Source organism: Entelurus aequoreus, linkage group LG07, assembly GCF_033978785.1.
Source record: "Entelurus aequoreus isolate RoL-2023_Sb linkage group LG07, RoL_Eaeq_v1.1, whole genome shotgun sequence".
Taxonomy (NCBI): domain Eukaryota; kingdom Metazoa; phylum Chordata; class Actinopteri; order Syngnathiformes; family Syngnathidae; genus Entelurus; species Entelurus aequoreus.
This window is the reverse complement of record NC_084737.1, coordinates 17833255-17857985: the sequence shown is the minus strand read 5'-3', so window position 1 is coordinate 17857985 and position 24731 is coordinate 17833255. Positions and strand designations below refer to the sequence as shown.

General features: G+C 38.3%; 1 protein-coding gene across 3 annotated transcripts in view; it reads right to left on the bottom strand.

The window, feature by feature from the left end:
• LOC133653465 (protein bicaudal D homolog 2-like) overlaps positions 1-23894 on the bottom strand; it is a 101817-nt gene extending 77923 nt beyond the window's left edge. For all 3 annotated transcript variants that reach the window (XR_009826726.1, XR_009826727.1, XM_062052758.1), the window contains exon 1: positions 23426-23894. Coding sequence is in view for 1 of the 3 variants with exons in the window: in XM_062052758.1 (XP_061908742.1) it covers positions 23426-23665 (240 nt within the window). In the remaining 2 variants the exon portion in view is untranslated. The remainder of the gene's footprint in view (positions 1-23425) is intronic.
• Positions 23895-24731: the final 837 nt, after the last annotated feature.

Sequence of the window (24731 nt, the reverse complement as noted above, 5' to 3'; positions counted from 1 at the left end):
TGGTCAGCTAAAATCAAACCTAGAACTAACGTTGAGAGAACATAAGCAATAATGCCACATTTTAGAAACCTCTGTAATACTTAATTTAACATACCTAAATAATCGATATTCGAACATCTGTCGCGCACGTTTTAAATTGTGGTACATTGAATGATCCATCGTTATTCCACCTAAAGAGTCGAGGGAGAGGAAAGAGGGCAGCACTGGGGAGAGAATGTTCTCTGATTGTCAGCTGGTGTTAAAGTAAAAAGAACCCCCGGGGTAAAAGGTCGACCCTTTGAAATTGGTCTTGCAGAGTTTTAATAGTCCTATTAAAAGGAGGAGAATCCTTTCATGATCTGCCCTCTGCTTTAATCCATTTAGTGGGTCCACCACCAATCACACAAGGGATCCAAACATCTGTTATGACCATGAATGCACGTATCACCAGGACTTATAAGAGTAAGAAATCATCTGATTTAACGGTGCTGTAAACAACGGAAACACATTCAAATGGGCGTGGACTTCCTCCATGTTGTTAGCAGCGGTGACTTCACTGCCAAACATCACGTGATCACTTCCTGTGATCCATTTGAAGATATCCGGCATGACGTGAGCCATAGCTCCAAAGAGACCTTGCGCATAAACAGGAAGAGTGGATCCTATTTCGTAGACGTTGCCTGACAAGAACATTGTTTTGTCTAGCTGATATCTTCTTCCTGTCACGGTTATGTGCGCTACAAACATATTTCTCTCTTCCCTCCAGACTCACCCACTTCTGATTTCTTCCTGGCTTGTGGTTTATGTGGAGAACTGGAGCCCTAATCTGTCAGGATGCTGCGTGTAAAAGGGTCCTTCGGATTAACTCGGACGTTGATTAGCGCTGAAACTGAATTAAATTAAGAGTCCCACTGACAACACTGATATTGTCAATTGTCACTATTTGTCCTTGCAGACTGTGCTGAATAAAGCTAAGATTCTTCCAGTGAATGATGGCTGTAAACACACTCATGAAAACATGTGCTCTTCCCACATAGCAGAATGATTCATCTGTTTGTGTAAGACACAAAGTTACGACTAGGCATGGCCCAAACTGAACAAGTCAGCAGTTAATAAGCGTAAACAAACCAAACTCAACCAGGGTTGTACAATATACAGGTACTAATAAAGTAATGAATTATAAAAGGTACTATACTGCCTTTGAAAAATAACTGTGATTCTTTTTTTTTCATGGACATGAAAAAAAAAGAAAAGCTAGCGGCTAACGTCCCTCCGCAGTGTTTTAGCTACTTCTGACTAATCCTGGCCTCCATGGAGACAAATAAAGTACGTTTCTTACAAGTATTATCCCTGCAGGACGAGGAATAGCTAAACATGCTTCACTACTACTAAGGGTGTAATGGTACACAAACATTTTGGTTCGGTACGTACCTCGGTTTAGAGGTCACGGTTCGGTTAATTTTCGGTACAGTAAGAAAACAACAAAATATACATTTTTGGGTTATTTATTTACCAAATTTGTAAACAATGGCTTTATCCTTTTAACATTGGGAACACTATAATATTTCTGCCCAAAAATAGAAATAGCTCTGTGTGTGATGGATGTGAGCCACCACTAGGCTGATCAGTGCACAGCAGGCAGTCATGAATGCTAAGCATAACAATAACATACATATACACACAGGGTCCATTGCCAGGGTTATTAATGTGGTCAACATACACTACCGTTCAAAAGTTTGGGGTCACCCAAACAATTTTGTGGAATAGCCTTCATTTCTAAGAACAAGAATAGACTGTCGAGTTTCAGATGAAAGTTATCTTTTTCTGGCCATTTTGAGCGTTTGATTGACCCCACAAATGTGATGCTCCAGAAACTCAATCTGCTCAAAGGAAGGTCAGTTTTGTAGCTTCTGTAACGAGCTAAACTGTTTTCAGATGTGTGAACATGATTGCACAAGGGTTTTCTAATCATCAATTAGCCTTCTGAGCCAATGAGCAAACACATTGTACCATTAGAACACTGGAGGGATAGTTGCTGGAAATGGGCCTCTATACACCTATGTAGATATTGCACCAAAAACCAGACATTTGCAGCTAGAATAGTCATTTACCACATTAGCAATGTATAGAGTGTATTTCTTTAAAGTTAAAACTAGTTTAAAGTTATCTTCATTGAAAAGTACAGTGCTTTTCCTTCAAAAATAAGGACATTTCAATGTGACCCCAAACTTTTGAATGGTAGTGTATATAAAATAAAAACTAAATAAGATAAGGCTCAGAATGGTTTCTTAACAAAACCTTTCTACAAATAAAGTGCTTTTTTTGATTGATTGAGACTTGTATTAGTAGATTGCACAGTACAGTACATATTCCGTACAATTGACCACTAAATGGTAACACCCCAATAAGTTTTTCAACTTGTTTAAGTCGGGGTCCACGTTAATCAACATTAAACTGCCTCAAGTTGTTGCTCAGATTAAATAAAATGACAAAATTTTTCTTCTACATATAAAAAGTGCAACATTAATCAGTTTCACGTCAACTCAGCCTCAGATTAACTTTTCTTCCCCCCCTCCCAGCCTTTAACCCTGGTGACTTTCACTCAATCTTCATGTTTTTTGCGAGAAAAATCAGTTTATCCACATTGTCTGCAGAAAGAGCAGACCTGCTTGCAGTTACAATGTCCCAGTGGGTCAAAATCTAGTTTTTAATGCAATATGGTCGGCATTTGTTATTGCTTTAGCCCTGCCTGACTCGCCGAGGAGAGGCTGCTTGAATGCGGTGTTTGCACGACGCTCGTCTTTATCTTCGTTGAAGCGATGTTCACTTGGGGGTGGTGACGCTTCAAATGGGTTAGCATGTTTGACGTGTTGTCAGAAGCATACCCTACTGCTGCTGAACAATGTCGGCAAACCTCCGTCCTCCATTGTTGTATCGCAGGTATTGTTTTGTTTACATCATTTTTTATTCATATTTCATTAAACAAAGCAAAAGTGATGTTTTGACGCAAAAGTGTATGTTTAAAAACGCTGATTTCCGCAGCTATTTCACATGGTTGAATAACCGATTCATCGAAATTGAATTATTCAAATCAATTATTAATCGTTGCCGCCCTAAAATGTTGCATGTTTTGACAGACTTTTGGTGACGTCATGGCCTGCTTTCAGACTTGACAAGTCCGTGATAATTGGATCGCACGAGACTGACTGGTGCAAAGACGCATTCATTCACAAGATAATGTGAAATGTCTTTACCGCGTCTCAGAATAATCGATATTTAGGTGTGACAACTTATGTAATCAGTCATACTTTCACTTGTTTGTAGACAACTGAGAAGATGTGGGAAAAATAGTAATGGACGTCTCATAGGACTTGCTTTGTTTCTTCTTGTATGCGTACAATGATTTGTGCAACCAACACACCCAGCGTGTACAGTCTTTCACTAATGTTTCCTAGACAAATGAAGCCTCTGTTTGAACTGTAGGCGGGTGCTGCTGGTATTTTATTTATCAGCATTAAAGACAAAAGCTCTTAAAATCATTAAGGATTAGCAGCGGGCTCTTTTAGCTAACATGGGCGCAATGATTCCCTCATTACTTTGCTATAACATATGGTCGCTAGGCCTGGGCCTAAAACACATCTTGCTGGGCGATATACTGACCTACAAATTATTGGCGATAATCGATATTGTTGTCAACATTATTTTGAGACCAAATTAACTACGGTTGTAATGATAATACGTGTTAATAATAATGCAAGTACCGTATTTTTTGGAGTATAAGTCGCTCCGGAGTATAAGTCGCTCCGGAGTATAAGTCGCACCGGCCGAAAATGCATAATAAAGAAGGAAAAAAACATATATAAGTCGCACTGGAGTATAAGTCACATTTTTGGGGGAAATTTATTTGATAAAACCCAACACCAAGAATAGACATTTGAAAGGCAATTTAAAATAAATAAAGAATAGTTAACAACAGGCTGAATAAGTGTACGTAATATGAGGCATAAATAACCAACTGAGAACGTGCCTGGTATGTTAACGTAACATATTATGGTAAGAGTCATTCAAATAACTATAACATATAGAACATGCTATACGTTTACCAAACAATCTGTCACTCCAAATCGCTAAATCCCATGAAATCTTATACGTCCAGTCTCTTACGTGAATGAGCTAAATAATATTATTTGATATTTTACGGTAATGTGTTAATAATTTCACACATAAGTCGCTCCTGAGTATAAGTCGCACCCAAACTATGAAAAAAACTGCGACTTATAGTCCGAAAAATACGGTATACCATTTCAAATACAACAAACGTGTATTTCCGGTATATTTTAACATTGTAATTGGAATGTAAACTTTTAAATATCAAAGTAAATACAACAAAGAATATAACATAAATGTACTCTGTTAGCAAAATGTTGCACTTGAAAAAAAATCACAACCAAATGCAATAACATAGGTTCTGTCTCTGTTAAGGAGGGGTTGGGGGACCCTCAAATATACACAACCTAAACAATAAATAAAGTGGCTAAATGATCAAAATGATCATTATTATTGTGGCATTGTTGAATGTGCTCAAAATGTACTTTTAACCAAGTTATTTGTGATTTTTTTTAACAAATAGACAATATATTTTCTTGACAGAGGAAACATTAAATATTATTTTGACTTCAGAAGAGCCATTTTATTTTTCTGTGTGTTTAAATATGTTTATCTTCTCCCATGTTGATTTGTAAACCTTTTAGAATGTGATCACATCCAGGTTTATGTAACGTCAGTGGTACTTTAACTTTAACTTATACTTTATATTTGTGCAGACAACCTTTACTGTATGTGCAATGTTTATACTCTCTTAGTTCTTTGGACGCTAATGTTTCTACAAGTTTAGATTGGGCAAGGAAGTTCCTTCAAGGGGAAAAACATTCATGGCTCTTGTTTTCATGTTCGCATTTAAGCGAGCTAGCCTGCGAACGTTAGTCGGTCCACCATTTTATCAATGTGTGGTAATCAATCACGGTTTTTCGATCGTCATCATTTTTGATCTGGACTTTTATTAATTGTTCAGCAAATGGACTTACCGGATATCGGCCCAGGTCTAATGGTTGCCTATATGCAGTACGAGTAGTACTGATTAATAATCCTGCAGCTATACTGAGTGCAAGGTCAGCTGACTAGACTAGACTTGGTATCTGACTAGACTTTGGAATAGGAAAAAAGGTCGGTATCTGGAGTAGCGGTCCAAGCCAAGGGAGGCTGCTGACACTGGGTGGGTCTGGCAGATGCCCAGTCCCCAGTAAACCCCGCATAGTGGTGGGGATTCATCCTCTTATGCCCCGAGGGGAAGGGATTTGGTTCTTTATTTAGTGCCATTTAGAAAAGATTACCCCTAAACTGCAGACTTGTGGTCCAGAATGGATAAAAGGGATGATCAGAAAACCCCAAACAATACTGAAAGTGTTAGCAGGTCCAAGGTCTGTAGATTGAAAGCCATGAGAATCAGTGAGAGTGATTGTTAGCAACGAGCTTGAAGAAAGAAACTTATCAGCCGCACCACTTTGACTCGACATTTATGACTATTTGTAGGAGTTCTTTTTGTCTGAGTACTATTTTCTCCTGAGGTCACTTCAGAGAGACCCCGGTCCCACCAGACACCATTGTTCAAGAACACGCTTGACCAAAGTGAACGACCCATTCAAATGTTGGCTCAATGCGTCATAAACTGTTCTGCTGGCGTGTAACTCTCCTGGTCTGTGACACCCAGGACCCGGTAACCCCGGAGGGCTCAGAGACACAAAGGGCCAGAGGGCTGAGCCTAAACATTTACTGAGCTGAACAATATTTAGGGCCCTGATAGTCCAGTTCAGTTCACACAGCTGCCGCCACGCTGACAAGAAGGACAAGCAGGACCAACCGGTTGTAGCGTTCCAAGGACGAAGTAGTAGACGTTCCCATATCCTTAACGACAACCCCGTTTTAATGGCCTATTAAATGATGGTTTCTCTGGTGATGTTCTATGTTTTAGTTGAGGGATTAGGCACTTTTCCACCGCAGGAACTTTAACAGGAACTTCCCCACTTACTCTGGGAAATAAAGTTCCCCCTGTGTTTCAACAAAAAAATACCCGGGTAGATTTAGTTCTTCAGGAACCTTTCGGAGTTCTTGCCAGCTCGGTGGGACTTTTAGAAGGTTCCCGGAACTGTGCTATCGAATGCTGATTGGTTGAACACAGTTTTTAAAGCGCCATTAAGAAGTATGTGAGGACGACTTGTTTATTTCTTATTTCTGTGTATTTCTATCACAACATACTTGGCAACGGGGATAACGAAGAACAAAAGGAACTTTCGACTTGCAGGAACTTTAGTGGGGCATCTTTGTGCTGAAGAACGCTGATCGGTGGAACTATCTTGGGAGTGTTTTTACTCAGCTGTAGTCTTTCAACTATATGCAATTTATTCTTGTTTATTATTTTTTACAAACTCCATACGCAAAGCTTTGAGAAGTGGACGGACTATTTTAAACGTATTTACGGAGCAGTATGAAGCCGGATTCGAAGCTGTTTACCGCGCGGAGTTTTCGTCGGATAAATGTGGAATAAAGCAGTACACGAGCGGAACAAAGGTAAACAACATCAAATATTAATTATTTACTTTATTACATGTTGTAAATGTAGTCAGTGACACTCCATTTGTGTAGTTATTAGCCTCAACCCCAGTGAACTGAATGCAAATGCTAACAAGCTAACGCTAGAGCCGATGAGTTTATGTTGTCAGCGTGAGATAAACACTGACATTTATTATTGATATATTATTTACAGATAAACACTGACATTTATTATTGATATATTGTTATTTACAGATAAACACTGACATTTAATATTGATATATCGTTATTTACAGATAAACACTGACATTTATTATTTATATATTGTTATTTGCAGATAAACACTGACATTTATAATGTATATATTGTTATTTACAGATAAACACTGACATGTATTATTCATATATTTTTTTATTTACAGATAAACATTGACATGTATTATTTATATATTGTTATTTACAGATAACACTGAGATGTATTATTTATATACTGTTATTTACAGATAAATACTGACATGTATTATTTATATATTGTTATTTACAGATAAACACTGACATTTATTATTGATATATTGTTATTTAAAGATAAACACTGACATTTAATATTGATACATCGTTATTTACAGATAAACACTGACATTTATTATTTATATATTGTTATTTGCAGATAAACACTGACATTTATAATGTATATATTGTTATTTACAGATAAACACTGACATGTATTATTGATATATTTGTATTTACAGATAAACATTGACATGTATTATTTATATATTGTTATTTACAGATAATACTGAGATGTATTATTTATATACTGTTATTTACAGATAAATACTGACATTTATTATTTATATATTGTTATTTACAGATAAACACTGACATTTATTATTGATATATTGTTATTTAAAGATAAACACTGACATTTAATATTGATACATCGTTAATTACAGATAAACACTGACATTTATTATTTATATATTGTTATTTGCAGATAAAAACCGACATTTATAATGTATATATTGTTATTTACAGATAAACACTGACATGTATTATTGATATATTTGTATTTACAGATAAACATTGACATGTAGTATTTATATATTGTTATTTACAGATAATACTGAGATGTATTATTTATATACTCTTATTTACAGATAAATACTGACATTTATTATTTATATATTGTTATTTACAGATAAACACTGACATTTATTATTGATATATTGTTATTTACAGATGAACACTGACATTTAATATTGATACATCGTTATTTACAGATAAACACTGACATTTATTATTTATATATTGTTATTTGCAGATAAACACTGACATTTATAATGTATATATTGTTATTTACAGATAAACACTGACATGTATTATTGATATATTTTTATTTACAGATAAACATTGACATATATTATTATTTATTGTTATTTACAGACAAACACAGACATGTATTATTTATATACTGTTATTTACGGATAAACACTGACATGTATAATGTATATATTGTTATTTACAGATAAACATGGACTTTTTTTAAAATAAATTGTTATTTACAGATAAACACTGACATTTACTATCGATATATTGTTATTTACATATGAAATGGACCAAAAGGAATCACCTGACCTTCATGAATTCATCATTAAATGAGAGGACGCCTTTCTGACTGTTGGACATTGCGGACAAAAGCCTGAATTTTTATAAACAAATCAGTACACTTTATTTTATAAATCATATTTTGTATAATTTTCTTTGTAATTCAATGACTTGATTTTTAGTAAAAGAACTGTTACCTAATATTGTGTGTTTATTTACATGGTATCAGTGTAGATGAAATATAATAAACCACTCATCCATACGTCATTAGCCTGATTTGTATAAACTACCTGAACTGTGGATGTGTTGGAAACACAAACCCCACACTTCGACAGGAAACTTTAGTTCCAGGAACCAAAAGTTCCAGAACCTTTGGTGGAAAAAGGCCTATTGTTGTAGGCAGAGAAGCGACATACTGGACTCTGCACAGGAGCTTGGGCTGAAAAGGTGTGACACATGTCACCCGTGACCGGCTTAGGATAAGAAAATAGACAACAGCTGAGGGAACACACGCCGTACTTACACGCCGCAGGGTAGTTTAATGTCATCACAGCGTTCACCCGACTGCAGCTGCACAACACGCACAACTTCATTAGCGACCCGTTATCTCAACACGGTGATATAGAGCTACAAATAGTAGGTCAGATACAGTGTTTCCCACACATTCATTTATTTGTGGCGGCCCGCCACGAAAGAATTACGTCCGCCACAAATAAAATAAAATAAAAAATAAAATAAAAAATAGATTTATTTATTTTATTTTTTTATTTTATTTTTTGTCCTGTCCAGCTTCTCAAGCAAATCATATAGTTGATGTAAATGCCCATATAGGCCGTTCAGATTTACTTTACAAAAGAGAAGTGTAGGATACTTCTCTTGTTGCCTTATTTGTATTTGACCACTACTGTTTTCTGTTTATTTGTTACTGACTGTGGCAGGACACCTCTGCCTCTGTTTCACTTTATGTTGCTGGTAAATAATATGGTTGTAGTAGTAGGATAAAGTCAAATTATTTAGTATGCACTAATTAAAGGGGCAGAGCTTTAAGAGACATTTTAGCTTTTATATTTTATAAGATATATTTTTTGTAAGAATCACAATTAATAAATATATTTCAGTGAATAACTTATTGTTCAAATCTGTATATAAATATGTACATAAAGTGTTGTAATTATATTGTAAAATGGATGGATGGATGGACGTTTAAAACAAAACTGTTATTATTAATTAGTAAGTATACATTTTTTTAGCCTTTTTAGAGAAAATCATATCATTGTAGTAAATTATGCAAATTACTCGATGATGTCTTGGTGACCACGCCCATAGCCACGCCCCCACCGCCACAGGTATCTTGGAAGTGTATGGGAAACACTGAGATACTTCCTGTACTTTACCAGATGTTTTTGCTACCGTTGGCCTACCAGTGGAGAAATCTGCAGTCCACATGTTAGGCTTTTGTTGACTTTGTTATTTCTAATACTCACTAATAAATCACGGAAACTGATCTCAACAGGAGGAAATGAACACCATCGGTTACACTGAGATGCAAACAATGGAAGGAGCAATAAAGCCAAAGAATTATTAGCTGGCTGATAAAGATTGGAAATATACGTATTGAAATATAGTTATTTACTCTAACTGGCGCACACATCTCATGGGTAAGAAACACATTTCTACTTCACATTACCAGGAGAATATTTAGTGTTCTGTCTGCCAATGAGAATATCAGTAACAGCACCAATTGTAAGTTATGTGCTGTTACTAAGCAACACCACGGTACATAATTCCACCAGTGCTCAGCCTGGGGAGTAAAATAAATGTGTGGGCGGAAACATAAGAGTCGCATCCTACAGGAGACAAGAACCAGCATGTCAAAGGTTTCTTTCTGACTAAAATCAGTGATGGGTGGCCAGGAATCTTTGACAGAGGGCTGGGCAATATGACTGAAAACTGTATCAACAATATCAGTGTTTTATATTGGTCGATATCGATTATTATTGATATTTTTTATGAGCTATGGAAAATAAGGAGATTAATATATTCTATTGGAAATGTAACATCCTGTGATTATAATTCCTCAGTTAACAAGGCAGAAAGGAAACGTCAACACAAGCATAGAAAACACTCAATGTCAACAAAATATTAAAATCACATTGAACACTTAACAATAAGATCTTAAAAATGAAGGAATATGTAAGAAATGCTTTATAAAGTGTAAGAAAATAGTACAAAGTGTGAGGGCTTAGTGCGAGGAAATAACGGCTGTGTAACATTAATTTGCCCTGTTATTCTTATTTAACTAGGGAAATTATTATTTGTTTTGCAGTAATTGTTTAAATATTATTAATATATCGGTCAATATCAATAATTATTGACATTGTTTATGACCAATGGAAAATAAAGAGTGGGTGAAAAATATATTTTATTTGAAATGTAATTTCCTGTGATTATAATCCCTCAGATATCAAGGCAGAAAGGAAATGTCAACACAAGCATGGGACAGACTCAAACAATGTCAACAAAATAGTAAAATCACATTGAACACTTAACAATAAGGTCCTAAAATGAAGGAATATGTAAGCGATGCGTCATAAAGTGTAAGAAAAAAGTGCAAAGTATGAAAATGTAAACATAGAGAAACCTGAGAAGAACTATTTTCTGCAGGTTTAGTGCGAGGAAATAACAACTGTGTAACATTAATTTGCCCTGTTATTCTTATTTAACTATGGAAAGGAATTTTTGTTTTGCAGTAATTGTTTAAATATTATTAATATTTTAGTCGATATCAATAATTATTGACATTTTTTATGACCCATGGAAAATAATGAGCAGGAGAAAAATATATTTTATTTAAAATGTAATTTCCTATGATTATAATTCCTCAGATATCAAGGCAGAAAGGAAATGTCAACACAAGCATGGGACAGACTCAAACAATGTCAACAAAATAGTAAAATCACATTGAACACTTAACAATAAGGTCCTAAAATGAAGGAATATGTAAGCGATGCGTCATAAAGTGTAAGAAAAAAGTGCAAAGTATGAAAATGTAAACATAGAGAAACCTGAGAGGAACTATTTTCTGCAGGTTTAGTGCGAGGAAATAACAACTGTGTAACATTAATTTGCCCTGTTATTCTTATTTAACTATGGAAAGGAATTTTTGTTTTGCAGTAATTGTTTAAATATTATTAATATTTTAGTCGATATCAATAATTATTGACATTTTTTATGACCCATGGAAAATAATGAGCAGGAGAAAAATATATTTTATTTGAAATGTAATTTCCTGTGATTATAATCCCTCAGATATCAAGGCAGAAAGGAAATGTCAACACAAGCATGGGACAGACTCAAACAATGTCAACATAATAGTAAAATCACATTGAACACTTAACAATAAGCTCTTAAAAAGAAGGAATATGTAAGAAATGCTTCATAAAGTGTAAGAAAATAGTGCAAAATGTGAAAATGTAAACATAGAGAAACCTGAGAAGAACTATTTTCTGCAGGTTTAGTGCGAGGAAATAACGTCTGTGTAATATTAATTTGCCCTGTTATTCTTATTTAACTATGGAAAGGAATTTTTGTTTTGCAGTAATTGTTTAAATATTATTAATATATCAGTAGATATCAATAACTATTGACATTTTTTATGACCTATGGAAAATAATGAGCAGGAGAAAAATATATTTTATTTAAAATGTAATTTCCTGTGATTATAATCCCTCAGATATCAAGGCAGAAAGGAAATGTCAACATAAGCATGGGACAGACTCAAACAATGTCAACAAAATAGTAAAATCCCATTGAACACTTAACAATAAGCTCCTAAAATGAAGGACTATGTAAGAGATGCGTCATAAAGTGTAAGAAAAAAGTGCAAAGTATGAAAATGTAAACATAGAGAAACCTGAGAAGAACTATTTTCTGCAGGTTTAGTGCGAGGAAATGACGTCTGTGTAACATTAATTTGCCCTGTTATTCTTATTTAACTATGGGAAGTAATTTTTGTTTTGCAGTAATTGTTTAAATATTATTAATATATCGGTCGATATCAATAATTATTGACATTTTTTATGACCTATGGAAAATAATGAGCAGGAGAAAATAAATGTAATTTCCTGTGATTATAATCCCTCAGCTATCAAGGCAGAAAGGAACTGTCAACACAAGCATGGGACAGACTCAAACAATGTCAACAAAATATTAAAATCACATTGAACACTTAACAATAAGCTCTTAAAATGAAGGAATATGTAAGAAATGCTTCATAAAGTGTAAGAAAATAGTGCAAAGTGTGAAAATGTAAACATAGAGAAACCTGAGAAGAACCATTTTCTGCAGGTTTAGTGGCAGGAAGTTAGAGCTGTGCTCTAAAGGGTGAGCTAAGGTGGTGTGGTATTAGCGGTCTTGCCTTGCATCATTTACAGACCACATTGGTCTGACTACGGTCCCTTTGAAAACATCCAAAAACTGACTTTTCCTCTTGTATCCATAATTTCTTAATTTTGACTTTTTCTTGTCACTCCATGCAAAGAATCAAGCAAACTTGACAGTTGATACCGTCACCTGATTGGCTGTTAGTGTGTCACTCCCACTGATTAGTGATCACTTCATGCCTTACGAGTGCTTTTGTTCATGCAACCAACCTTGCTTCCATACTTCACCTCGGAAAAAATGTACAAACGTTTTATCGAATGCATTTTTTATTGATAATTACCCGTCCATCACGATATATATTGATGCCCAGCCCTACTCTGACAATACAGCAAATCAATGAAGAGGTTTCTCGTGGAATTCACGCATGCTATCAAGTGAGAAGAATGCAGAATTCCATGTCCTGAATCTCCCAGACATTCTATTGCAGTCTGATGAGGATGTAAACACAACAATCAGTTTAAATACAAAACAAAAACAATACTAACGTTATGGTGATAATAGCCATCTTTCTAAGATTAAACAGTGAGGAGAACAACAAGAACATGGTTTGGGGAAATGCAAGGAAAGATTCCATTGTGAGAGCGGATCATCGTGTGTTTGCTCAAGTCTGTCTCTGCTAGTTTAGCAGACAATACAGAGAACGCCAAGTAGACAGCAGAGGATTGTGTTTGCATTCGATTTGAGATAACATCCCTTCTGTCTTTTATACTGACGCTGGCCTTGGGGGTGGGAGATGACTGAGGAAGTGGAGGAGATAAAGGAGCATAGCTCTGGTCTTCAAGGGTAAACATCCAATTATCTGCAACCAGCAAGAACCTTTGCTTCAGTGAAGAAGCAACATTTGACTTTATGGTCCGTCACGATAAAATGTCCTGAAAAATAGCATCTATTGTGAAACTCGTCTTCATTGGTTGCATTTGATGACCATTACCATCAAGGGACTTGTGGTCTTATACCAGCTTGACATGTTTGCCGGAGATGCATGGCAAAACTACGGCCTCTCTGCCGGATAAACACTTGGGGAGGGGGGGATGGTCGCCCCAAGATGAAGAAGGAAAACAGATGTTTCTCTTCACCGAGAAGAACAGAAACGAGTAGATTTCTTTACCATCTAACCGTCTCTGAGTAGTTGGAATGCCAACTTAACCGTTTGGTGGACCTCACATTGTGTGTCTTGTAGGGTTGCCCCGATACCAATATTTTGGTACCGGTACCAAGCGATTCAGATAGGGAAGATGCTGTGAGAGGCGGGTGGGACCTGATATTCAGCTGGGAATGACTAAAACAGTAAATAAACACAAGACATATATATACTCTATTAGCCACAACACAACCAGGCTTATATTTAATATGCCACAAATTAATCCCGCATAACAAACACCTCCCCCCTCCCGTCCATATAACCCGCCAATACAAATCAAACACCCGCACGACACACTCAATCCCACAGCCCAAAGTACCGTTCACCTCTGCAAAGTTCATACAGCACATATATTTCCCCAAAGTTACGTACGTGACATGCACATAGCGGCACGCACGTACGGGCAAGCGATCAAATGTTTGGAAGCCGCAGCTGCGTACTCACCGTACTGCGTATCCAACTCAAAGTCCTCCTGGTAAGAGTCTCTGTTGTCCCAGTTCGCCACAGGCCAATGGTAAAGCTTGACTGTCATCGTTCGGGAATGTAAACAATGAAACACCGGCTACGACGTAGCCGCTACGTGTTTGTGTTGCTGCAGCCGTCCGCTAATACACCGCTTCCCACCTACAGCTTTCTTCTTTGCTATCTCCATTGTTCATTAATTGCAAAAGATTGATGAAAACAGACGACTTAATAGCTGGCCACAATGCTGTCCCAAAATGTCCTCTACAATCCGTGACGTCACGCGCAAACGTCATCATACCGAGACGTTTTCAGCAGGATATTTTGCGGGAAATTTAAAATTACACTTTACTAATCTAACCAGGCCGTATTGGTATGTGTTGCAATGTAAAGATTTCATCATTGATGTATAAACTATCAGACTGCGTGGTCGGTAGTAGTGGGTTTCAGTAGGCCTTTAATCATTAGTAATGCAGAAGCTTAGTTTTAAATGGCAGGGTCCCTGCTATCACATGTTGATAAAAATATAACATTTATATAATAAATCAACTACAGGCTTCCCAAATCCTGTAATAAATTAAGCATGATGAGATGACTTGAAACTGTTTAATGTTGCACTTTTTATATGTAGAAGAAAAGTTTTGTCATTTTATTTAATCTGAGCAACAACTTGAGGCAGTTTAATGTTGATTAACGTGGGCAGAATTATTATAGTGTTCCCTATGTTAAAAGGATAAAGCCATTGTTTACAAAATTGGTAAATAAATAACCAAAAAATGTATATTTTGTTGTTTTCTTACTGTACCGAAAATGAACCGAACCGTGACCTCTAAAGCGAGGTACGTACCGAACCAAAATTTTTGTGTACCGTTACACCCCTAGTCATTTATCTTTATTTTATTTTGTCAACATTATGAGGGACAAGCTGTAAAAAAATATGTTTTATCTACTTGTTCATTTACTGTTAATATCTGGTTATTTTCTGTTTCAACATGTTCTAGCTACACTTCTGTTAAAATGTGATAATCACTTACTATTCTGTTTGGATGCTTTACATTAGTTTTGAATGATACCACAAATTTAGGTATCGATCCGATTCCATGTCGTTGCAGGATCACACATTGGTCATATTCAAAGTCCTCATGTGTCCAGGGACATATTTCCTGAGTTTATAAGCTTTATATGAATTTTTTAGAAAGGAAAAAAGATTTAGTGACGATAAAAAATATTGATGTAATCATAGTGGTATCGACTAGATACACTCTTGTACTTGGTATCATTACAGTGGATGTCAGGTGTAGATCCACCCATGGCATTTGTTTACATTGTGACGCCGGTGTGCTATTGTATCCTCCTACGGTGTGTAGTGAAGCATGTTTAGCTATTCCTCGTCCTGCAGGGATGATACTTGTAAGAAACGTACTTTATTTGTCGCCATGGAGTCCAGGATTAGTCATTTAGAAGTAGCTACAACACTGCCGACTGTGGATGGATGTTAGCTGCTAGCTAGCTAGCCATGTCTTAAAGCACCTCTTCCTGAGGGCGTTTCTGTGTTATAACTTCACCTTTATCGTCAGCTTTTAGGCCAAAATGCGTCCATTCTCTCTTTTCTGTCTACACACCGTGTCTGCTTGTAAGTACTCGGTGTGTGTGTGCTGCCGAACGTGCTCGTTTGCTCGTAAAACCAGCAATGTCATGATGTGACGATGCCCGTTACAATAAAAAAGAAAAACAATTGGGAACCGGTACTTTTCAAACAGAGTGTAGTACTGTTTTTGATTCATTAGGACCGAAATCAATCAATCAATCAATCAATCAATCAATCAATCAATGTTTATTTATATAGCCCTAAATCACCAGTGTCTCAAAGGCCTGCACAAGCCACAACGACATCAGATCCCACATCAGGGCAAGAAAACACTCAACCCAATGGGATAACGGTGAGAAACCTTGGAGGCGACCGGTGCAATGGACGTCGAGTGGATCTAGCATAATATTGTGAGAGTCCAGTCTATAGTGGATCTAACATAATAGTGAGAGTCCAGTCCATAGTGGATCTAACATAATAGTGAGAGTCCAGTCCATAGTGGATCTAGCATAATATTGTGAGAGTTCAGTCCATAGTGATTCTAACATAATAGTGAGAGTCCAGTCCATAGTGGATCTAACATAATAGTGAGAGTCCAGTCCATAGTGGATCTAACATAATAGTGAGAGTCCAGTCCATAGTGGATCTAGCACAGGGGTCACCAACCTTTTTGAAACCAAGGGCTACTTCTTGGGTACTGATTAATGCGAAGGGCTACCAGTTAGATACACACTTAAATAAATTGCCAGAAGTAGCCAATTTGCTCAATTTACCTTTAACTCTGTTATTATTAATAATGAATTATATTTATCTTTGTGGAAACACTGATCATCTTAATGATTTCTCACAATAAATATATATAGAAACAGATAAATATCAATATGCAACACTTTATTTTTATATTTTTTCTAAGTGCACATTTTTCAAATTGAACATTTTCAAATGATCAGTTCTAAGACAGTCTTGTGAAATTACAATATCCCATTTTAACTAGCTAGCCACTAACATTTTTTAACAAATCATGAATTACTTTGCACCATGTTTGTACAAATAATAACTCATGTAAAATACAAAAGTAAACTCTCAAATTTTTAAATCATGTCACACTTTGAACTGGACACCAAATCTGTTATCTGTTTCTTTGTCAGTTAGTGGGAAGCCTGGCATTGCATGCTGTTAACTAGTGTGTTGTACTCTGGTGTGTAACTTGACACTGCAACTCTGAGTGAGTCTTGCAGATGTGCATCATTGAGGCGTGTTCTGTGTTTGTTCTTGATGAAGTTCATGTCAGAAAAGGCTGGTTCACAAAGATAAGATTTTTCCTCATTGTTTGCGGAACCTTCTTAATCTTTTGGACATATTTTCACAGCAATCTGGCCTTAAGCTTAATTATGCTAAATGTAAAATGTTAAGGATCGGAAATCTAAAGGGAACGTCCTTTCGAATGGAATGCAAAGTGCCTGTTTTGTGGACAGATGGACCAGTTAACATACTTGGTGTTGTTGTCCCAGAAAATCTGGAAGATCTAGGCTCAGTAAATTATGATAATCGACTAAGAAAGCTGGACAAAATTATGCAATTATGGAAAGGGAAATCCCTAACCTTGTATGGTAAAATGTCTATTGCCAACTTGTTAATTATTCCTCAATTTATTTATTTGTTTTTGTCATTACCAGCTCCATCACAAAACTTTTTTAAGATTTATGGAGGGTCTTCGATTTTGTCTGGAACGGCAAACCAGAAAAGATTAAAAGAAAGGTTTTGTACAAAGAGTATGAATATGGGGGCCTGAAACTTCTCAACCTTGAAGCTATGTGTCCGTCTTTAAAAGCATCAATTGTTCCAAAGATGTATTTAAACATTGAGTGGTACACAAATGTCCTGTTGGACAAAAAACATGTACTGTATCAAAAGAAATTGTATCCTTTTTTACAAGTGATCCCCTCCCAGAGAGTCTGCTGGGAAACATGGCGGGGTTCATAAAGGAAACAATCCACTCATAGTGGTGTTTTCAATTTGATGTGCCAGAAAAAAGAGACGATATTTTGCAGCAGTTAATATGGATGAACTCTAATATTGTAATAGATGGAAAGCCTTTCTTTTGGAAAAATATGTTTGAAAGAGGAATCATTTTTGTCAATGATATTATCAATGAGAATGGTAAAATTATGAAGTATGATGAATTTAGAGCTATGTATGGTGATGCTTGCTCAAGCTTTTCATTTTATCAACTAACTGGAGTAATTGGGAAAAGATGGAAACAAATAATTAATTATGGAACTACTAAATTATTAGATTGTAAACCTCTAATAAGAAATTCTAGTTGGCAAAAAGGAGCTAAAATAAATAGAAAAATATATAATTTTTATTTAATAAAGAAATCTTTGAAGGCTGCCTCATACAACACAAATGGAAAATGGGAGGACTTTTTTGACTGCCTGTTGCCATGGGATGCCATATTCAAACTAATCTATAAAACCACTATCGATGTGCAAAATCGTTATTTTCAAATTAAGAGTCCAGTCCATAGTGGATCTAGCATAATATTGTGAGAGTCCAGTCCATAGTGGATCTAACATAATAGTGAGAGTCCAGTCCATAGTGGATCTAGCATAATATTGTGAGAGTCCAGTCCATAGTGGATCTAACATAATAGTGAGAGTCCAGTCCATAGTGGATCTAGCATAATATTGTGAGAGTCCAGTCCATAGTGGATCTAACATAATAGTGAGAGTCCAGTCCATAGTGGATCTAACATAATAGTGAGAGTCCAGTCCATAGTGGATCTAGCATAATATTGTGAGAGTCCAGTCCATAGTGGATCTAACATAATAGTGAGAGTCCAGTCCATAGTGGATCTAACATAATAGTGAGAGTCCAGTCCATAGTGGATCTAACATAATAGTGAGAGTCCAGTCCATAGTGGATCTAGCATAATATTGTGAGAGTCCAGTCCATAGTGGATCTAACATAATAGTGAGAGTCCAGTCCATAGTGGATCTAGCATAATATTGTGAGAGTCCAGTCCATAGTGGATCTAACATAATAGTGAGAGTCCAGTCCATAGTGTGGCCAGCAGGAGACCATCCCGATACTATACTAGTACCGGTATACCGTACAACCCCAGTGTGTTGTTTCGATCATGTTTTTCCTTTGTGTTAATAATCTGTTCGGAGTATAAGGTCCAACGATTGAACGTAAAGGCAGATAGAATCGTGGAATTAGCCAAAACAAAACAGAATCTTCTATTAAACGCGGAAAGTCGCAGAAATTGTTGGAATGTGAGTGAAATGTTTGGTGAAATGGTGTTAACAGGGATGCGTGCACTACCTCAAACACCCACCTGCTCCCACCAAAGCCAAACTTTTCACTCACCTCCATTTCAGCCGAGCCTCTGTCATTCATTCACACCTCCAAACCATCGCCTCAAACCCCAGCATGCCAAAACACTACCAAACTCATCTCTTACGCCAAAGAGCCCAACTAGAGATGTCCGATAATATCGGACTGACAATATTATTGGCCGATAAATGCTTTAAAATGTAATATCGGAAAGTATTGGTTTCAAAAAGTAAAATGTATGACTTTTTAAAACGCCGCTGTACGGAGTGGTACACGGACGTAGGGAGAAGTACAGAGCAGTTGCGTCTCCCAGTCATACTTGCCAACCCTCCCGATTTTCCCAGGAGACTCCGGAATTGCAGTGCCCCTCCCGAAAATCTCCCGGGGCAACCATTCTCCCGAATTTCTCCCGATTTCCACCCAGATAACAATATAGGGGGCGTGCCTTAAAGGTACTTCCTTTGCGTGCCGGCCAATCACATAATATCTACGGCTTTTCACACACACAAGTGAATGCAATGCATACTTGGTCAACAGCCATACAGGTCACACTGAGGGTGGCCGTATAAACAACTTTAACACTGTTACAAATATGCGCCGCACTGTGAACCCACACCAAACAAGAATGACAAACACATTCCGGGAGAACATCCGCACCGTAACACAACATAAACACAACAGAACAAATACCCAGAACCCCTTGCAGCACTAACTCTTCCGGGACGCTACAATATACACCTCCCCGCTACTCCCTACTCCCCCCCACCTCAACTCCGCCCCAAATTCCAAGCTGCTGTTTTGAGGCATGTTAAAAAAAAATAATGCACTTTGTGACTTTAATAAAAAATATGGCAGTGCCATGTTGGCATTTTTTTCCATAACTTGAGTTCATTTATTTTGGAAAACCTTGTTACATTGTTTAATGCATCCAGCGGGGCATCACAACAAAATTAGGCATAATAATGTGTTAATTCCACGACTGTATATATCGGTATCGGTTGATAGCGGAATCTGTAATTAAGAGTTGGACAATATCGGAATATCGGACATCGGCAAAAAAGCCATTATCAGACATCTCTAAGCCCAACAGTTGCCAAATGACTCCTCGGTGGCAGCTGATACGGTTTTTAACAAACGTAGGACTAGTCCTTGTCCAAACACTGAATGAAAGCATGAAGAAACACTGTGCTAATGCTAATGTTAGCCAGTTTTCTGTTGTTGAAAGACCACTAATATGTTACAATGTTAGGCTTTAACTTAAAATACTGTGCGTTATTCAACGACGTACTGGGAACAAAAAACTAATCAAAGGTTAGAGCTTTTAGGAGCCATCTTAAGAGTTTTGTTTTGTAAGTTGAAGAACCACAGCTGATAAATAGTACTGGTGGATTACTGGGATTCTAAAAACAACAACAACAAACACTGACTGTGTCACAAAGCCGTAATAAGACCCGAATGGTTCATCTTGTGAACTGTTCCAGACCAAGTCAGTAGTTTTGGTTGACAAAGCATGACGTGAGCAACCACAAGCTCGTCTTGAGTCAGGGCAGGAATGTTTTCCATGACGAGTCTCGCACATTTTAAAGTAACATTTCTCTGTGAATAAAGTGCGGCACAAAAGTATAATGGCACAGAGTGGTAGAGGAGTCGGAGCCGGTCTGAAACAGACACCTCCTTTATGGGTCTCTCTCACTGAACTCCAGCTGCCACATTCTTGCCATTCCCAAAGGATTGCAACAACTTTGGCTTCCTCGCTGGGTTACTCATCGCCTCGCTTCTGAGCGGGAACTTTTCAAATTTCAAACCTGCTTCCCGCCTCTCGCGACACAAACTGCCCGTTCTTGTTGGAGGAACAACTTCTTTTTTTTTTTAAACAAAGCAGACCGATGAAAAATACTAACATTTTGAATGTGATTGCTACAACACGTCTGAAATATGGTGCTGACAACACAGGAAGGTAGTTGACAAAACAGGTGTGAGGCTTTGGAGAATTGCGGCGACACGACGAGAAGTAGATGTATGAATGAGTGAAGGTGGGAATGCAAACAGGAGCAAAGAGGAGCAAAAGGGGAGCAATGGAAGTGCAAACAAGAGCAAAAAGAAGCAACGAGGAGCAATATAGTGCAATGGGGAGATACGAGGAGCAAAGAGGGCATAAAGGGGAGCAACGGAAGTGCAAAAAAGTGCAAAAAGAAGCAAAGAGGAGCAGTATAGTGCAATGGGGAGATAAGAGGAGCAAAGAGGAGCACAGAGGGCTAAAGAGGAGCAAAGCAGGAGCGATGGAAGTGCAAAGAGGAGCAAAAAGAGAGCAATGGAAGTGCAATAAAAGAGCAAAAAGAAGCAAAGGGGAGGTAAGAGGAGAAAAGGGGAGCAAAAAGAACCAAAGCGAAGCAAAAGGGGAGCAATGGAAGTGCAAAAAAGAGCAAAAAGAAGCAAAGGGGAGCAATGGAAGTGCAAAGAGGAGCAAAGAGGGAGCAACGGAAGTGCAAAAAAGAGCAAAAAGAAGCAAAGAGGAGCAATGGAAGTGCAAAAAAGAGTGAAAACAAGCAAAGAGGAGCAGTATAGTGCAATGGGGAGATAAGAGGAGCAAATAGGAGCACAGAGGGCTAAAGAGGAGCAAAGCGGGAGCAATGGAAGTGCAAAGAGGAGCAAAGAGGGTGCAAAGAGGAGCAAAAAGGGAGTAATGGAAGTGAAAAGAGGGTGCAAAGAGGAGCAAAAAGGGAGCGATGGAAGTGCAAAAAAGAGCCAAAAGAAGCAAAGGGGAGGTAAGAGGAGAAAAGGGGAACAAAAAGAACCAAAGCGAAGCAAAAGGGGAGCAATGGAAGTGCAAAAAAGAGCAAAAAGAAGCAAAGAGGAGCAATATAGTGCAAAGGGGAGATACGAGGAGCAAAGAGGAGCAAAGAGGGCATAAAGGGGAGCAATGGAAGTGCAAAGAGGAGCAAAGAGGAAGCAACGGAAGTGCAAAAAAGAGTGAAAATAAGCAAAGAGGAGCAGTATAGTGCAATGGGGAGATAAGAGGAGCAAAGCGGGCGTAATGGAAGTGCAAAGAGGAGCAAAGAGGGCGTAAAGAGGAGCAAAAAGGGAGCATTGTAAGTGCAAAGAGGAGCAAATAGGGTGCAAAGAGGAGCAAAAAGGGAGCGATGGAAGTGCAAAAAAGAGCAAAAAGAAGCGAAGGGGAGGTAAGAGGAGAAAAGGGGAGCAAAAAGAACCAAAGCGAAGCAAAAGGGGAGCAATGGAAGTGCAAAAAAGAGTAAAAAGAAGCAAAGAGGAGGAATGGTGGAGCAAAGGGGAGCAAAGAGGTGCAAAGGGGAGCAAAAAGGGAGCAATGGAAGTGCAACAAAGAGCAAAAAGAAGCAAAGAGGAGCAAGGAGGAGGAACGGTGGTGCAAAGGGGAGAGAAGAAGATCAAAGAGGAGCACAAAGGGAGCAATGGAAGTGTAAAATAGCAAAGAGGAGCAAAGGTAGTGCAAAGGGGAGCAACGAGGGGCAAAGGAGAGCAAAGAGGAGCAAATGGGAGCAAAAGGGGAGCAATGGAAGTGCAAAAAGCTGCCAAAAGAGGCAAAGAGAAGGCAGGTTAGTGCAAAGGGGAGAGAAGAGGATCAAAGAGGAGCAAAAAGGGAGCAATGGAAGTGCAAAATACAGCAAAAAGAAGCAAAGAGGAGCAAAGGTAGTGCAAAGGGGAGCAACGAGGGGCAAAGGGGAGCAAAGAGGAGCAAATGGGAGCAAAAAGGGAGCAATGGAAGTGCAAAAATGAGCAAAAAGAGGCAAAGAGGAGCAAAGAGAAGGCAGGTTAGTGCAAAGGGGAGAGAAGAGGATCAAATAGGTGCAAAAAGGGAGCAATGGAAGTGCAAAATAGAGCAAAAAGAAGCAAAGAGGAGCAAAGGTAGTGCAAAGGGGAGCAACGAGGGGCAAACGGGAGCAAAGAGGAGCAAATGGGAGCAAAAAGAGGCAAAGAGGAGCAAAGAGGAGGCCGGTTAGTGCAAAAGGGGGAGAAGAGGAGCAAAGGGGAGCAAAAGGGGGGTTGGGTGAGGAGCAGCCTATCTTCATCCTGACCTTGCAGCATGACATTAATTTCATGGGAGACGATGATGATGACGATGATGATATTTCAAACATATTTGTATTTAAAAAATCGTACCAATGACAAGCATGTAAATGGTCTGTATTTATACTTCATGCCAACGTATGCGTACATGAGCATTACATTCAATATATCTCCTCGTAGAGATGGGGAAAATGAAGAAATGTTGGCCTTCCTCACCTCCTTGATCTGCTCCAGCTCCTGCCGGACACCTTCATACTCCACCTCCAGCTCGTCGTACCGCTGCTTGAGCTGCTGCTTCTCCTCCAGCACCGCCAGTCCGTACTCGGCAGCCTGGATCTTCTCGCCCGTGGTCTGGCTCAGCTCCCGGGACAGCCGCTCGATCTCCACCCGCATCCGCTCCGGACCGGCCTGGAGCGGCAGTAACGGCTCGGGGTAGCCGTGCCCTTGCACGGACATGATGAGGAGGAGGAGGCGCAGCTGAGGAGAACCAAGAAGGATGCGGCGATGTCACCTTGGTCGCAGGAGCGAGCTCAAATCCGTCTGTATTTGAACTGCATGGTTGTTACGTTCGGCTTTTTTGTGTGGCTTCTCTCGCGTCTTTGGTCATGTAGGCGGCGGCCGTAGAATCCCTGCGAGGACAGACGCTGTAACGTCTTAGAAATGCTTCATCGCTTCTCCTCCTCCGCCGGTTTGTGGCACTGGGGATTGCTCCGTGTGGGCGTGGACCAAGTGTGACGACAGCGGAAACGGACGCACTACCTCGCATGTTTACCTTCAGAATAAAACACATAGGAACATATAGGCGCCGATCTACATTTCTGCCAGTGGGTGCTCGGCAGAGGTGTGGACTCGAGTCACATGACTTGGACTCGAGTCAGACTCGAGTCATGAATTTGATGACTTTAGACTCGACTTGACAAAATGTAAAGAGACTTGCAACTCGACTTAGACTTTAACATCAATGACTTGTGACTTCACTTGGACTTGAGCCTTTTGACTTGACATGACTTGCTACTTTACCCAAAACCTAAAGTTTAAAAAGTTATTTGGGAGCGCTCCGTAGCTTTCATTTTGTACGTGTCTGTCTATCAGCGTGTGTGTTGCCTGCCAGCGTGTGTGCTCTCAGTACAACAGCCAATCAAATTAGATCTACATTGTTTTCATCACACAGCATTGCTCCAATCAAATTGCAGGACAACCAATGAACAAGAGTTGTCAAACAACGCGCCTGTGAGAAAGATTTATACCAAAGTTGGTTTCGTTCGGGTATAAAAACTACGACTTGGTCAACGAATTGCCGTATGCAAATCACGCAGTTGGAATATTACAGACGGAGACGCAACAACTTCCAACTTTGTTCGACATTTGAAGTTGCACAAAGAAGGGTAAGTTTTGAATGTAAGATACCGTTTATTGGCTAAGTAACGTGACTTTTATTTGCTGTGTAGTTAAATCAGTGAGGCTGTAAACTCACTGCTAACGTCATAACCATAGACATCTTATAAGGGTACACAGCATCGAG